This window comes from Phasianus colchicus, chromosome 6 (assembly GCF_987193195.1).
Source record: "Phasianus colchicus chromosome 6, bPhaCol1.hap1.1, whole genome shotgun sequence".
NCBI lineage: Eukaryota > Metazoa > Chordata > Aves > Galliformes > Phasianidae > Phasianus > Phasianus colchicus.
This window is the reverse complement of record NC_143441.1, coordinates 24,643,677-24,659,732: the sequence shown is the minus strand read 5'-3', so window position 1 is coordinate 24,659,732 and position 16,056 is coordinate 24,643,677. Positions and strand designations below refer to the sequence as shown.

The following is a 16,056-nucleotide window of genomic DNA, read 5'->3' as shown; positions in this document are numbered from 1 at the left end:
GCACTTCAGCATGCTGGATGCTGATGGGAAACAGAAGCTGTTAGCCCACTTTCAGCTATCTCCTTAAATCTAATCAGAAGTGACATTCTCAAACTCATCTTTAACTTCCTGTAAAAAAGAGAATAAATTCTTACTGACTCATATCTTAATTTAGCCAAGCAGATAGAAAACAAACAAGAAGGGCCAAAGATGACCAGACAAACAGAAGTCTTATTGCTTGACAGGATCATCTTAGTTGATCCAAAGTAAAAAAAAAAGTATTCCACCTAATGCAAGCTTGAATTCAAGCCAATGAGATAATCTATACTATTCTGTGTTCAGTTTCTGGACTAACAAATTACATCTACTCCATGCGTTGCTAGTGCAAAACTCTGGAGAAGTAAGAGTAGGAAAAAGCCCCAGACTCCATCAAGTAAAGAAAAGCGTTGTCCTAAGTGGCTAAAAACAATGAAAAGACACATCAAGAAACTATCTTACTGTATATTTCAGTTCTGATTACTGGGCAAGCAGCTTTTGCTTTTTTACTTTGTTTTCTTGTCCAACACTAGAGCAAGGAGTTATTAGAAAGTTCCCTTTTGTTTGCTGAAGAAATCTGATCCCACTTAATGAATTCAAAGAATCATCAACTTTGCTTTGAGTATAATTTCTACCACTCATGATTCTCAATGTATATCTTGACAGAAATTTGTTATGTCAGTCTCATTCCAACAGAGAGCAAGTAGGCTGCCTCTCAATATTTAAACTACTGTATTTATATTCTTCAAATATGTAAATACTGAATTTGTATATAGGAATATACACAATTCAGTTCTTTCTGTTTCCTGTAGAACAGTACAGCTATTAGTACCCTGGGTATAAAATTAATCACTGGAGTTTTTTATGTGGCAATATTATTCTATATCTGTGCTATTAGCAGCATAATTGTTACAGTCTACCGAAATAGATTCATTTACAATACTTATTTTGAGATGAAGCAGTTTTGAACAGTGCAGTATTGTACTGTTGTATTTGATGTTTTTTAAGCTATTATTTTATTTTAAAATTACATAATACAATCTATAATTCCAAAATAAGCAACATTCCTTATCTAGATGAGAAAGTTACTTTAAAATATTAAGTTAGTAACATAACTTTACAATATTTTATCTGAGGATGGGCTAAATATAACAAGATACACTAATGGCCTTATTAGGTCAGGTTAAGGATGTGAAGGAACACAAGCAAAAGAAGATAATTCACATTATCTACTGTAATTGCCAGAAGGATTCTTCCAGAAATAGATACAATGAGACCAAGAATTAATTTCTATATTGTCCCCGGTGGGCAGAGCTGCTACCTCTACCATCACTCATGTCACATCTTTATGTAATTTGTTTGCTTAAAGGAAATCATATGGTTAAAAGATCCATCAAAAAAGAAAAAAGACTAAGATGTGAACCATAAACAGTAATGTATGGTTCAGACAGGAAAAACTCTTGAGTTGGAGCTGTAATGCCAAGTTGCAATTGACTACAGGAAGTGTTGGAGTCAGGAATGCCAAAGCTCAACTGAAAGCCAACACAGATGATTTCTCAAATTATACTGGCAGCAAACAGGCACCTTCAAGAAGAACAGTCCGGGCCAGGAAGGAATATACAGGCCAGTCAGACTCATCTCAGTCTCCGGCTAGGCTGCAAATAACCAGCACAGATTTAGCAAGGACAGATTGTGCCTGACCAATCCCACTGCTTTCTATGATGAGGTTAGTGATGCTGAGGACAAGAGAGTGCCTGTCTGTGTGTATCTTCTCTTTTGGTGAGGCCTTTAACAGAACACCCCCATAGTCTTCTTATCACCAAACCAATCAGCTGCAGGCTGGTAAGTGGATAATAGACTTGGTGAAAAAAACTGACTAGATTTTGGGACAAAAAGATGTCATCAGTGGTGCAAAGTCCAGCACCACTAACTAGACAGGCAATCAGCACATAGACAGGGACCTTCAGAGCTCAGTACAAGGACCAGTGCTGTTAAATGTCTGTACCTACAACCTGGGTTGCAAGTTCTTGTGCAATACCAAATGGAAGTAAGTGCACAACACGTTGGAAGGCAGGGCTGCTACTCAGAGGGACAAGCTAGAGAAATCATCTGACAAAACCTCTGAACGTTCAACATAAACTATTTCTCAAAGACATACTAATTTCCACAATTTTTTTTTTTAAGCTTTTACACTAGGATGATAATTAGCTTAAACTGCAATATTAAATGGATGTTGAAAGAGGAACTTCAAATACATAGTGTCCAGAAACAAAATAACAAACAGCTGCAAATACAGTGCATTTTTAAATAGCAGCTTAAATCCACTGACCAACAGAACCTTCCCCTAAAGATTTATTGTTACACCACTATTCCCTTCTTAAGCTTAAACTTACCGCAGTTCTTCAAATGCCCTAAATTTGCTTGCCCAGTTACAAAAAAGAAACAGATACAAACACTGCAATTTACCAATAGTCTCTGAGATTACATCTGATCTCTTACAAGACCAAACTTCATATGAAGGACGCTTACTGGATGAACACAAAATAGCTGTGTAAAGTGATACTTTACAGAACATATTACAAAGCCAGAGCAATTGTCCAAAATTCCAATTCCTTACAACTGTTTTTCTGGACAAGATATAATTCAGCTGCATAAAGAGAAACAAAATTAGACCCATGTGTCCAAATCACTCAGCATTCTTCAACATCAAAAGAAGACTGCAATTTCATTGAGCATAAATTGATGCCTAATTCTTTGTAGAATGGACAGTGCCTGACCAAAGAGGGGGTGGGGGGGGAGAGAAGCAGTATTTCTAGGGTAAGGCAAAAATGTTCCCATTTCAGAGGGAAGGAAAAAAGAGCCTTTGAATATTATTGACTTTTTTTCTGTGGGGTTAATGTAATGGAAATGCTGATTTGAAATATTCCCAATCTTTCTTCCTGATGTGTTTAACATCCCCTTTTCTAATCCCTCCTTCAGTCCTTATGGTTTGTCCACTTTACCTTCTTAATTCCAAGTGGCACTTGATTCACCAACCCTTTTGGTAAACCATGGTCACACTGATCATCTCTTTCCTGACATTCTGTGCACTTTTCGCTTCTTCCTGAATGTCATCATTGGCAAAATTATTTTGCTTGCTGCTTGCTGCATTCAAGCTTCACAAGGTTTATCTAAGTGATGTATTATGATTTGCTATGCTAGCAGGCTGCAGTGTGTAGCTCAGAAACAAATCTATGTGCAAGTAGACAAATGCCTCCTGAAATTTCTTCCAATTTCTTTTGCCCCATACCCTCTGTCCACTTGGCCTCTGTATACACAAACAGCCTGTTGTGCACCTTATGAGTATTTTAGACTCAATCTCATCCTTCTTTCTCACACACAGAATGGGTCAGAGTCACTGTGCTAGCTACATCCTGGATGGCTCCCTGGTGCACATACAGAGGTACTGGAGAGGATGGCAAATAACAATATCTGCAAAAAACACATACAGAGGGATAATTCTGTGAACTTGCTAGAACATTTCATTCTCAAATAAGCATCAGGGCATGGAATATTTCCAGCAGATGAAAAGGAGTTATTGGAGTATTCAGCTCTCGGTGCAAGTTTACAGAACACACCTACAAACCTCAGCCACTGTCAATGCTCAACATCGAAAACAAGAAAATATTAAGCAAAGTGGATCTAGCGAGTAACTATTTTAGATGAACAGAAGCACAGAAGGAACAGGGATGACCCCCATTTACAAAAAGACAGGAATTCTTTAGGGATTTAGTTCTATTTTAAATCTAAATAGAAGTAAATGCAGGCAGGCCCTGGGCACTTCCCTCCCACTGGATCATGCAGCCACTGACAGGAACTTCTGTGTTCCTGCCTCATCCCTCTCCAGAAGACCTCACTCCTCATGGGGCTGCTGCTCAGCTGCCAGACCCCAAACAAGGAGCAGCATCACGCAAATTGAAGTGGGGGGAGCGGAGCAGTCCCTTCAGCAGCAGCCTAAACCACATCTAGTCAACTCTAATGGGAAATGACACTCAGTATCTTACATTTCTTTAGGCACACAGCACATCTAGAGAAAAATATTTGGCTTACTCAGTAATGCCTGCAAGATAAATACCTAAGGAAGAAAAACGAAAAAGAAGAAACACATGTCAGTGACAAGGAATAAACAAATGAAGTGCCACGCAGCAAGATGGAAGCCTTCATATGAAAAAAAGGCCAACTCATATTGTTCCATACAAGAGCAGTGTGGTTACTTTGATCCCTGGAAAACACAGTTAAGGATGAATCTCGAAAAGGCAAGAGAAAAATTAAGAAGAGCGCAAGCCAATGTTAACATGTTGAGATTATTAAAGCAAAACAATTTCAAATAGAAAACAAAAGAAAAGAGAGTATCAGTAAAATAAAGCAAAATTAAAAGAAACAGTGACTGGCCAGAGCAAACCAACATCAATTGGAGAACTCAATAAAGGAAAATACCCAGTAAAGTAAAAGAAGCACTTAGGGACATTTATTTAAACTAAGTTTGCCTTTAGTCTCTATTTCTAACTCATAGTCTTCTCAAGAATTCTTTAAGAAGCTGTAGTAGGACAACTGCCAACTGAAGACAAAAGAACAATGCTATCCAAAGTCCAAACTTTAAAAATAGTGTAAAGGGACACACAACACTTTTGAAATAAGTTTTATTCATGCAGGTGAAATTAACACAATCATGAAACACAGAAGGGGTAATGCAGTGTATACTGTCACAAAGCAGGGCACTACTCCATACCTGTACACTCACAGTAACTATTTAACACAACTACTGAATTCAGTTTAGAAAAATGAATCTTGATTGTAAAAGGGAAATCTCTAACAGGAGTGAAAATTTAAAATAAAGCCTTATTCTTCCAGCAGTGGAGCCTCATAAAGAAATACCTTCTTATCAAAACAATCAAAGCCACATTCACACACACATCTCAAAATGTTTATTTTCCCGAATAATCTTAAAATCATAGAGAAGCAGTAAATGAACCATAATGTAACTCCATTTTAGTTGTTCTGCATATATCATCGGATTAGATTTGTAATTGAGGTGTTGAATCACAAGATAGAATATTACCATATTAAAAGTCTACATTTTACAGAAGATGAGGACATTTCATTTTAAGTGATCAGAAATACAAACTGGAATATACAAAACACTACACAGAGCACATTTCTTCAAATTATGTGAAGAGGTTAGGCACCACAAGCAGATTTCAATATTAAATCTAAACTATGTACCAGTGACAAACATACCAACATATGCTGGAAAAAATGTTCAGCGCGGTATTTGGGGAAAAAACTGCACACAAAATACAGGTGCAGTTGCAGGTGGATAAGGAATACATATCTGCTTGAAGAACTATTTCAGTATTATTGATCATAATATTTTCAAGACATCACAAAAATCATTATATAATGTCTTTCTCTGAAGCATATGTAACATTATACTACAACATGGGGCAAAACCCTGAAAATAAGCAAGGTTAGGGGTTATTTTAATAGAACAGAAAGAAAAGGTGTCAGCCTCTCCAAGAAGAAAGGATCCAGCACTAACCACAGACACTGCTCCTCAGCCTGCAGCTGCAGTTCTTAGAATAGCAACGAGCAAGGTTTCATCACACCCTAAAGTCAAACAGTTCCAAGATCAGTTTTATGATCAGCAAAGCAAATCATTCTTTCTACAGATATACAAGACAGATACTTATTTCCTCAGCCCCATCTGCCACCAGATTTTTAACTCATCCTCACGGTCTAGAATGTCTGCTTCTAACTATAGAATGACCAGGAATATCAGGCATGTTCTCTCCAAGCTTTCAGCACTGATTAAGAGCTATGACAGACAGTATCCCAAATCCAAAGCACTGTTTCATCATCAGTTAGCTGTAAGAAGAAATGCACAGTCAACTTCTAGAGTATTTTCTACTTTACTCCAGTCTGACAGTGTCAACAGGAAAAGTGGAAGTACAGAACATCCTACAAGATATGTGGCAATGCAAACTTCCTGCTTGAGTCCAGTCATTTGTATTGCTGGAGACAGCCTAAAACATACCACCTTATAAGGCACAAGTGCTGAGTAGAGTTAATTCTTAGGATTGCAAACATTTATGGAATAATAGAAATAAGTGATCTTAAAATGGCAGTATTTATGGAATACTAGCACTGTGACACAAGCAGATTCAGATCACCCCAATCCTACCAGAAACATGGGATTAAAGCAAGAAAGGCAGAGGAACAGGCATCAAGATAAATCACACTGTAATAAGAGTACAACTGCATTTCAGCAGCTCATTCTCTAAGTCAGAGATTCCCAATTCGTGAACATTCTTAGAAAGAAAATGCATTTAGTTCATCTTCTGACCCAAAGCTCTATCAGCAATACTGAACTAAATATTTTTGACATCAATGATCCCAAAAACGGATACCTGCCAACTTTTACTAGGCTGCATTACTCCTCACTCGAATAAACACATCTTCCTCCCACCTATAAAACAAAAATAAGTTCTTGCTATTTAAAAGTTCCATATACTAAAAATTCTTCCAGTCACATCAAGCTGCAGCATGTGTACCATCCATGCTATCTAGTATAGGTGAGACTTCAATAGAAAGTGAGCAAGCAGAGGATTTCTCTTCTGCTGGCACTTGGCCTTCTGACTATCTGGTGAGGTTCAAATCGGTCTTCACAAATCTCATGTACACTGTGTGAGAAAATGCACAGAACTGCAAGACTCAGTATGTTTGAAACCATTTTATCAGTGTCCCTTAAACTAATATATTATTGAAATAACCACAAAGGTCAAATTCCATATTCTGCTGTAGGAAGCCCCTGCATTTTCAGAAAATCCCCCTTGAACAAAATCAGTCAAAAAATTCATGAGGCATTTAAAACACTTATAGTATGCCAAATGACTAAATTCACAGATAAAGTTGGTTCATAGTGTTTTCCCTGCAACACATCTCCTTCAACAAACCAATCAACACCAAAGTCATCAGAAATCTACATCCTTTCTCCAAGGGTTTTATAGCTATTTCTGTTTTTGAACAAGAATAAAATGCTTGACAGGTATTTCCAAACTCCAAGAGGATAGAAGTTGACATATATCCAAAATAAATGACAGTAATAAAGGAAGTCCTCAGCTGAACATACCCACCACCTACACTTACTCACATTAGAAGTAAATGCATATAAATGCTCATAAATATAATCATAATTACATAGTCATCATTTTAAGGTGAAACTACTGAACTTATGTAAACAAGGTTAGAGTGCTCCTGTCAAACATTCCCATATGTTTACATAATGAAATAATGTCTCATTCCTCCAATTCAGAAATCAAAAACATTATTTATGGAATACTAATTTTAAAGAGAGAACAAGCAATTAAGTCCAAGATCACGATGTCTTGTGCTTCCTGAAGTTTCTCTCTCATGTAACTGGAAGTGCCAATTACAATTGATTTTTCTATTATTTCAGCCTTGATGCTTTCGGCCAAGTGACAGCGAAAAAAAAAGTGTTAATGGGACTTCAAAATATTAATTCTCAAGTGTTACCAATAACTTATACACTACACCGCCTGTTTCTCATTTCTAATAATAGCTATACTCCTAATGTTAGTTCAAATGAAAACATGCTTTGTCATCTTTGTAAGGGTGGAGATAAAGGAACAAACACATTTAAACCAGAGTTAATTCCCCGAGAGCACTACCAACATACAAGCTCTTCCAGCTATCTAACCAGACAAGCTGTTACTATTTTTACTGAACTAAGGAAATTTACACTTTTCCTTTACCACACTGTTTTGGGGAATTGTATAGGCTGACATTTTAGAACTGTTGCACAACTCTGCATTCAACCTAAGCAGTTTATGGCCACCTAAATAAGAACAGTCCTGAGAATTTAAATATTATCTTCTCCTAATAGTTAACAAAACACTTAAAAACAAATATTAGGAACATGTAACAGCCATTCCTTTTATAATGTTAGTTTTCCCAACTTTACCATTCCCGAACTAATTTTAACTGAGGCTCCACAGAATTCAGTTATCAAAATAGCTGTCATAACTGTCATAACAACAATTAGGGACAGGGAAGATTTCATTTACAGAAAAAAAAAGAAAGAGGAAGACAGGATTTTTACCTCCCGAAGGTTTGCAACTGATCCCCCAGATAGACGTTGTGTCACAAACCACAGGCATTCCAACATAAAAGTTTCACAGAAAGACAGAAAACTAAGTTAATTCTGTGTCCCGGTTAATTGTCTTCACACTTCAAGTTGCCCCTGCTAGCAAATCATAGTTCAGCTACACAAAGCATCAGAGCAGCCTTCCACATCTATTTATCAAAGAACAACAACAACAAAATAACAACGTTACTAACATTGTTATAGTATAGTTCACTGCATCCTTCCTCTTTCAGGGCTAGAGGAACATATACATTACAATGTGCTACTGTTTCCATATGGAAAATTCATTATTATTCTAAAGTAAGTCAAAAGAAGCTGCTGGGTCAATCTTTATTGTTATAAGTCAGACTAACTTGTTGTTTTCCTTGAAAACATCTCTCAAGGCTTAGCAGTTATCAAAGTTTAACAAGAGTAAGTTTGCTCTGGAGCTTTTACTTATAAAATACAGTTTAACTGAAAGAAAATGTACTACTTGTTGCTAGTGAGTTATCCATCAGGCTGCAGTAACAATACCACCATCTCAGAGTTCATTTTGAAGGGCTCATTTTCAGCTGCAGATAAGGAAGCAAAAACTAAGTTTTCCCACTCGGTCAAATTTCAAAAGCTCCTCAACTGTCGCTAGACAGTGACTACAACACAGTACTCACTTGCTAAGAATTAAACTAAATGACAAACTTGGAAGGATGTAATTGCCAGTTTAATAAGTAGTTGGAGAAGGAACACGCTACTCATTTTTTTTCTAAAGCTTATGCTTCCAGAAGCAATACTGACTGCCATTTGGTTGCAAGTTGCCATTTTTAATTTTAATACATCTTGTGAACTAAGTATCATTGAAATCCAATTTAATGTTTTTCCCCGTCTGAATTTAAGGTAACATTAACCAGCACCAGTCAGCACTGTTGAACACCAGCTGCCATGCTGTGGTGTGGGCAGGACAGTTGTCACTGCACAGAAGTCAAGATTGGTGAAGACAGCTCTGAAGACACAAGAACTGGACGAGGGCAACTTGTGTCCATCACGGCTTCATCAGAGAAGAAAACCAGTACCGAGTGCTGAAGTTGGAAGTCACATGGAAACAAGATTCAGTGGGTCTTGAAAAGCAAAGACAACATCTGATGAACAAGCAGAAGGAAACAAGTCAACACTTCAGCTAACTGGAGAAGCAGCCACTGCAGAAGCACTTGGAATGCCACAGAAAGAATATATTCAATATGACTGTGGAACTGAGTTCCAGTGGCGAAGATGAAAAACTGGGGAGTGATCTTCAGGTAGGTAAATAAATATATTTGTCTAGCACCCAGAAGTGTGATCTCTGATGCAACTAAAATAGGATGTGCATAAGGGGGAAAAAAATGAAAACAAAAATAAAAAAAACAAAACCTGGTACTTTTTCTGGACAGGAACTGCAATCTTCCCCTGAAATTACTGATTATATCCCAATTGTATCAGAACTGGACTGAATCTGCTGGAATCTGCATATGTTGAAACAGTCCAAGGATGTAGGAAACTGATTCTGAGAAACTACGTTACATTTTTACTGTGTGATAAAAGTACACGTAAAACCAGATTCTGCCTCTTCTTCAGGCTCAACAATGCAGACTTAATATTTTTTTTCCTAAATATTTACTTTATAAAACTAGCACTGACTGCAGGATTTCTTCCCAAGTTTCTAGTGAAGAAATGAAAAAGTGAAAAAGAAATGACCCTGGTCATTTTAGGCAGCAAAGTCCACAAATATTCAACAAATGAGGTTTTCTGATATTTTACTCTGTATCACTTTTAAATAACTAGATATTTCGAGAGAGAAAAAATAAGAATAAAACAGACCTAATGGCTGTCCAGTGTTCCTCCTTCCTAAAGTTAGTTGCATAGTCTCTGTATTTTAGGAGGTACTGCATTCAGATATTCAAATTTATCTGGCCTCAAGTCACACACAGTTCTCACAATTGTGTTACCTGACAGTCCACCATATACTCCACCTAATTTCTCACTGATAAAGTGATTTAAAAAAAAAAAAAAAGAGAGAGAGAGATTTAAGAATTCACAGATTACTGTATATGCATTAGTAGGCTTGAAGCAATCTGCACTTTCCTGCGAAGTGTGAAACAGTTTGCAGGCATGTTCACAATTTTCACAAGATGATTTTGTTTCCAAGTCACAATTGGAACAGCCAAAAAAAGCACGATGAGGACTCCTTCCAGTTCATATGTCAGAAGGTTTTTCTTGTTCATTTTTAAATTGCCAACATTGCTTTTGCCACTGCACAGCCATCTGGTTGTTTAAAGAACTCCTCCCCACAGTTGCTGTTCTGGCCAATCAAAGCCTGCCTGCAACTTTGCTGGACACCCCAAAATTTTAAAGCTTTGTCTTCTTGGCAGATACCGGGCGTGGAATGCTTCATCCCAAAGCATCATGTTTACAATGAGTTTATATATGGAAGCTAGAAGGACACCAGAATCCAGTCCTCCAAATGGATACCAAGGCTATTTACCACTGGTTATTATATGCATAAGCTCAAGGTTTTATCTCTGAAAGTCAATGGCTAAAATATCATCCATGCTGCTATACCAGTGCCATTTAACAAGGCACACACAATCACCACCAAACAGAACCAACAGTCAAATGAGGCAATGACCCAGAACATTCTATGCTACCCTTAAAATAATCTAAATTAGCACTGCTAATGCATGATTCCTATCAACACTTCAAGCAGACCATTAATGCTGACCACTTGATAAACATCCTATGTGCAAAAATAAGTCCTGTATTTTTACATGTTTAACTCATTAGGCAAATTTTATCCTCCTGGGAGGAATCTCAGAGCTTGGCACACTGCAGAATAACTAGTCTAACGCTCTGAAACTTTGACGCAAATTAGAAGTGTCAGTATACCTTTTTAGTTGTCATTGAGGAAAGCAAAGCTGAATTTCTCAGGTGCCAGAATGCAAGTCTTCATCCCTTAAGACTCTTAGGGTTTAAGAGAATTCAACTTTGGACAAATAACCTTCAGTGCTGGATAAAATGATAAACTGAAAACACGTAATGCAGGTAACGTAATCACCATGTCTAAGAAGTGTCTGTATGCCAGGCACCTTGTTGACACATTAAAAATAGAAAATCAATCAGTCTGTGTAGACAAAACTAAGTACAGGGGAAAGTCCCATCCACCGCAGCTGACACCACACAAGCTTCCCCCAGACCACTTTCTGACAGTCAGCTTCTCTCAATCCACACAGACCCTCAGACACACATCTGACTCATCCCCTCGGGTCTGTCCCACTGCTTTAGGGCCGACCCCCTCAGGGAGATGCAGCTCACTTCTATAAATGCCTACGCCCAGCAGAGGCAAAACTGCTTGGCTTAAGCCCTTTAAGAAGAAAGAAAACACTAAGCAAAGCCACTGACGAGGGGGAGGTCAGAAGGGCTTCACAGCGCTGTGCCCCACGCTCTCTCGGCCCGGGGCTGAAGCGGGAACCGGCAGCCGGGCACACCCTCCGTCGCGAGGCCTAGGCAGGCCTCCTGCCCAGGTATCTCGCCGAACCGCCGCCCGCCGCGGAGGAGCGGCCCCGCGGCCTCGTACCGGGAGGGCCCGCCCCGGCCCGGCCTCTCGGTGCCGCCGCGCGGAGCGGAGCGAGCACGGAGGGCCGGGTGCACCGCAAGAGCGCTCCCCTCCCGTCCTGCCTCGCCCTGGCGGCTCCGGGCCGAGGAAGGGCGCAAGACGGGGAAGAGCAGGGAGATAACAGGGGCCCGGCGCTGCCCTCTGCACGGCTGCGGGGCGGGCTGCCTGCTACCGAGGCAGCTCGGAGTCCCCGGCTGAAAGCAGACCCTCCTCTCGCGGGGCTCCGGCGCAGGTCCTCTCGCTCGGCCGGGCGAGGCGCCGCTCCCACCCCTCCGCAGCCCACCGGCCCCAGCAGGGCTCTTACCTCTGCTAACATTATTACCCCGCTGCGGCGTCTCCGCGGCTCTAACCCCGCAGCATGGTGAAGCCCGGCGGCCGCGCGGAAAGCTCCCCCTACTCGGCTGGGAGGGGAGGGGAGGCGAGGCGAGCTCCGCCGGTCCCCGGCCGCCTCCCTCAGCGGCTGCCCACCGCCCCCAGCCCCGCAGCCGCCCTGGCACCTCGGTCCGGACGGGCCGCCATCTTGGGAGAGCTACGTGCGCCGCCGCCGCCGCTCCCCGCCCGCCCATTGGGGCCGCGGGCCCCGGGGCCGCCCCTACCGGGGCCGGATCCATCCTCTCCCCGCCCCGGCGCGGCCCTTCGCTACTCCTAGTGCTGTGCTGCCTACCTGAGCCGGGGCGGTCATGACCGCCTTCGGACTTCTGCCAAGGCCCGGCCCTGATGAATTCGGGCCGGGAGGGCTCGGGTGCCAGAGCCAGGCCTTGGTTACAGCGGCCTGAACTACCGTGCGTGCCGAAGGGAGAAGTTGAGGGCCGCAGAACTTGAGGCGTTGTTTTCCAAGACAGCTTTCTGCTTTGTCTCTGCCAAGACAATGCGTTTTTTTGTGTTTTTTTTTTTCTCCTCTGAGCTCTATACAGCAGTTTTGCAAATGCTCATTTAAGTGTTTTCTTACATTTTTGACTAAGCAGCATGCCTGATGTAACAGTAAGATGTACAGCATCTTTTCCTGCTAAGGCTGTTTAGAAAGAGACATCTGTATGTTTGCTACCCATGTCCTTGTTAAGACACAAATTGTGGAACACACCTCAGAAGCTGAGCCTGTGTAGCACTGACCCATCCCTCTCTTGTGCCAGCACTCTCCAGAAGCAGAGTGTTTGAAGGCATTTGCAGATTCCTGTGTGATGTTTGTTTCTTCTCCTTTAAACATTGTTCTTTTGGTGTTCTTTGGTTTGCTTAGCTAGGCTTCAGAGTTACTAAGTTAACCTTAGGCACCTTACTTTGATAGGGCTAGAACCAAGATACATTTATTTCCTGTATTGCCAATACCAGAAAACGCACACAAAATGAAAAAATAATGGTTAACAGTGAAGATGAAATAAATGCAAAAATACTACTATGACGTGGGAAAAAAAAAGACAACTTTATATTCTCAGCAAGCTCCTCTTTTGTTTCTTGCAAAGCTGCAAGGGGAGAGAGGGAGGATGCTCTTGCGGCTGCAGGGCTTTTTAGAGGTTCTCTAATTTCCCTGGGGATTTTTAAATACTTGGCAGTTCAAGGTTGCCCACTTCTTACTTTTGTTCATGAGAATTACCAAGTTTCAGTTTTACTCATGCGACTGTTTTTTCCCTGTCAGAGACCCAGCTGTTAGTCATGTGAACTGCACTTTCCAAAAAAAGTAGACTCTTGATATTCATAGTGGCTTATTTGCTTTTTCTTAAATAAATAAATAAATAAATGAAAATATTAGGTTTTTAAAGTATCTTGTGAGCTATATATTTTTGAAATACTTTTGTATGTTTGAATGCTTGCTCTTAGCATTACTATTTTCTTCAAGTGTATTGCCAAGAGAAAATCCAAATTTCACAGCAGACTCGTCTATTTTCAACAATAAATTTAACAATAACAGAACCATGCAGTGGTCTTGCATATAGTATTTACTGTCTTGGTAAATTAAAAGTTGTTCAGAAACATTGATGAATGGGAATTGTGAAATACCTACCATATTGTTTTGCACCCCTAACATTTATTTATACACAGAAATAAAGCCTACTGCAGATGCTTGTTTGGAAAGCACACTATGGTTCTCTATGCATGGCTTTTGTCACACTGTAATTCAGCCAAAAGGCACTGTGTGCTTAGGTCTGTGGTAGAGGAAACCCTGACGGAATCCATAATATAGCTCAGTAAATCATCAGTTGTGTAATTATGCAAAAACACATACCTAGGCATGAGTAGAATCAAAATATTTAAACTATCTACCAGTTGCCATGTCACTTAGTCTTAAATTCATTCTCTGGGCAAGGAACAGTGGTAACATAAATTACCCAGCTTATAATATGAAAGAAGTAAGCAGGATGTGGAAGTCTCATGATTTTCATGAATATAAATAAATGATAACATTTCTATAGTTGAGCTAAGATGATGGTATAGCTAAAGAAAGTGTCGCTTGGCACAGAATTTCTTTACCTTGTGCTTTCAAGCACATCGGGTGAGGTATTCAAAAGGAGCATAATCCCCTTTTAAAACTTAAAACTGCAAAACTGGGTATATCCCAAGTGTGATAGATGCAAGAAAAAGAGAATATTTTACAAACCCCACAAAAATTTTGTTACAGGAAGCTAGTTAGGGAAGCACCTTCCTATCTTATGTTACTGGAATAAACCTACTAATACTGTGAAAACTGTTGCTTGTTTTCACAGTTGTTGACATAACTTCAGTATTGTTGCAAAATAGTTATAAATGGTGTAATCCATTTTAATTTTAGGTGAGTACCATTTTACTTGAAAAGTGAAAGGTGGTGTAATTGTAACAGGAGGAATAAAGCTATGAAAAAAGGTCAGAACCATGCAGATTAGAGTCGAGGCAGAAGAGAAGGCAGCATCATAAAGGAGAACTGGCATGTGATGGCAGCTTGGAAAGAGTTAAAATGGACTTCTTGACGTGATAGTCTGCTGGGAGTAGCACAAAGAAGCAAGGGAAAAGAAATTCTCCATTGCTGAGGAATTAACAGTTACATTGTCTATTGCCATTCTTGGAATAAACTGGAAAAATGTAGGTACAAATTCTTTTCCTTCTTGGGAGGAGGATATTTCTAAATTAGTGTGAGCAGGTCTGGAAACAAGGCTTTAGTGGTGATTGACAGGATTACCAATAGTACTTGGTAGACCAGGAACATTTGAACATTTACTGTTTTCCTGAGACTATCTTCAAGTGACAATGATGCTATTAAACCTGATGAGTCATCCATATGGAGCCATATTCCCTATGTTTTATTCTTCTGCAATCTTTACAGATACATCATGGGATTGACCTTGTAATGAACTTGCATACCTACCGGAAGCTTTGTAGCCACATTAGCACTGTGCTTATTCAGGCAGAGCATTGTGCTCATTATTTTTATTGTCGCTTCCACAAACTTGCACACACTCTGCAAAAAAACTGTGTTACAGCAAGTATATATATCTCTAATCAAATACAAACCTGGCAGAAAGCTTTTGCAACCAGTCATTCCTTAAAGTACTTGGAGATATTTTTTTTTCCTCATAGAGCTATAAATGCTAAATTCAAGGAAGGAGTCAGAGACAGTAGCACCTTAAGGCCGATGACTACAAGTAAGACAGCTCTTACCTGTTACTGAATTTCATGGTGTTCTTTACAATGATTACAGTTTTCACTGACTATAAACGAGGTTATTTGTCTTACCAGTATGGATCTACATTTTGAAATCCTGCTACAAAGACTGGCAACTGCAGGCATATCTACTGAAATTATGAGTGAATGCAGTATTATAAACAAAAATAGATTTGGAGGAGATAGGGACAACACTGCCAGGCTCACCAGCTAGAAGTTTATAAAAATTTTTTGTAAAATGCAACAGTGAGTACTCTAAGTTGCAAGGCAGTCTCAGAGACAAAAATATAATTGTGAGGGGGTGGATGCAACACACACAGAAGAAGGGGCACTGGCAAGATTTAGCAGAAAAAGAGCAACTCTGCTGACTAGCAAAGAAACACAAAAGAACACAGATTATTTTCTAGTACTGAAAGGAGGGCAGTCCCAAACCTAAATAACTATTAGCTCACTGGCTAATGAAAAATGAAATCAATGACCTAATTGGCATTAAGATACCCTCTGAAAAAGGAGCAACCTGAATTTGGAGGGCAAAGAATAGGTCCTCTTGGCTCATACCAGAAGACAAATGAAGACTAAGGAAGAAAAAAAC

General features: G+C 39.8%; 1 protein-coding gene across 6 annotated transcripts in view; it reads right to left on the bottom strand.

The window, feature by feature from the left end:
- SNX13 (sorting nexin 13) overlaps positions 1-13,526 on the bottom strand; it is a 65,371-nt gene extending 51,845 nt beyond the window's left edge. For 3 of the 6 annotated variants that reach the window (XM_090142715.1, XM_090142718.1, XM_090142720.1), the window contains exon 1: positions 12,502-13,525. In XM_090142715.1, the coding sequence (XP_089998841.1) occupies positions 12,502-12,834 (333 nt within the window). In that variant the 5' untranslated portion in view covers positions 12,835-13,525. Of the gene's footprint in view, positions 1-11,110; positions 11,589-12,141; positions 12,417-12,501 lie in introns of those variants that run through there. The other 3 variants (XM_090142717.1, XM_031590063.2, XM_090142719.1) reach the window with 3 other exon arrangements.
- Positions 13,527-16,056: the final 2,530 nt, after the last annotated feature.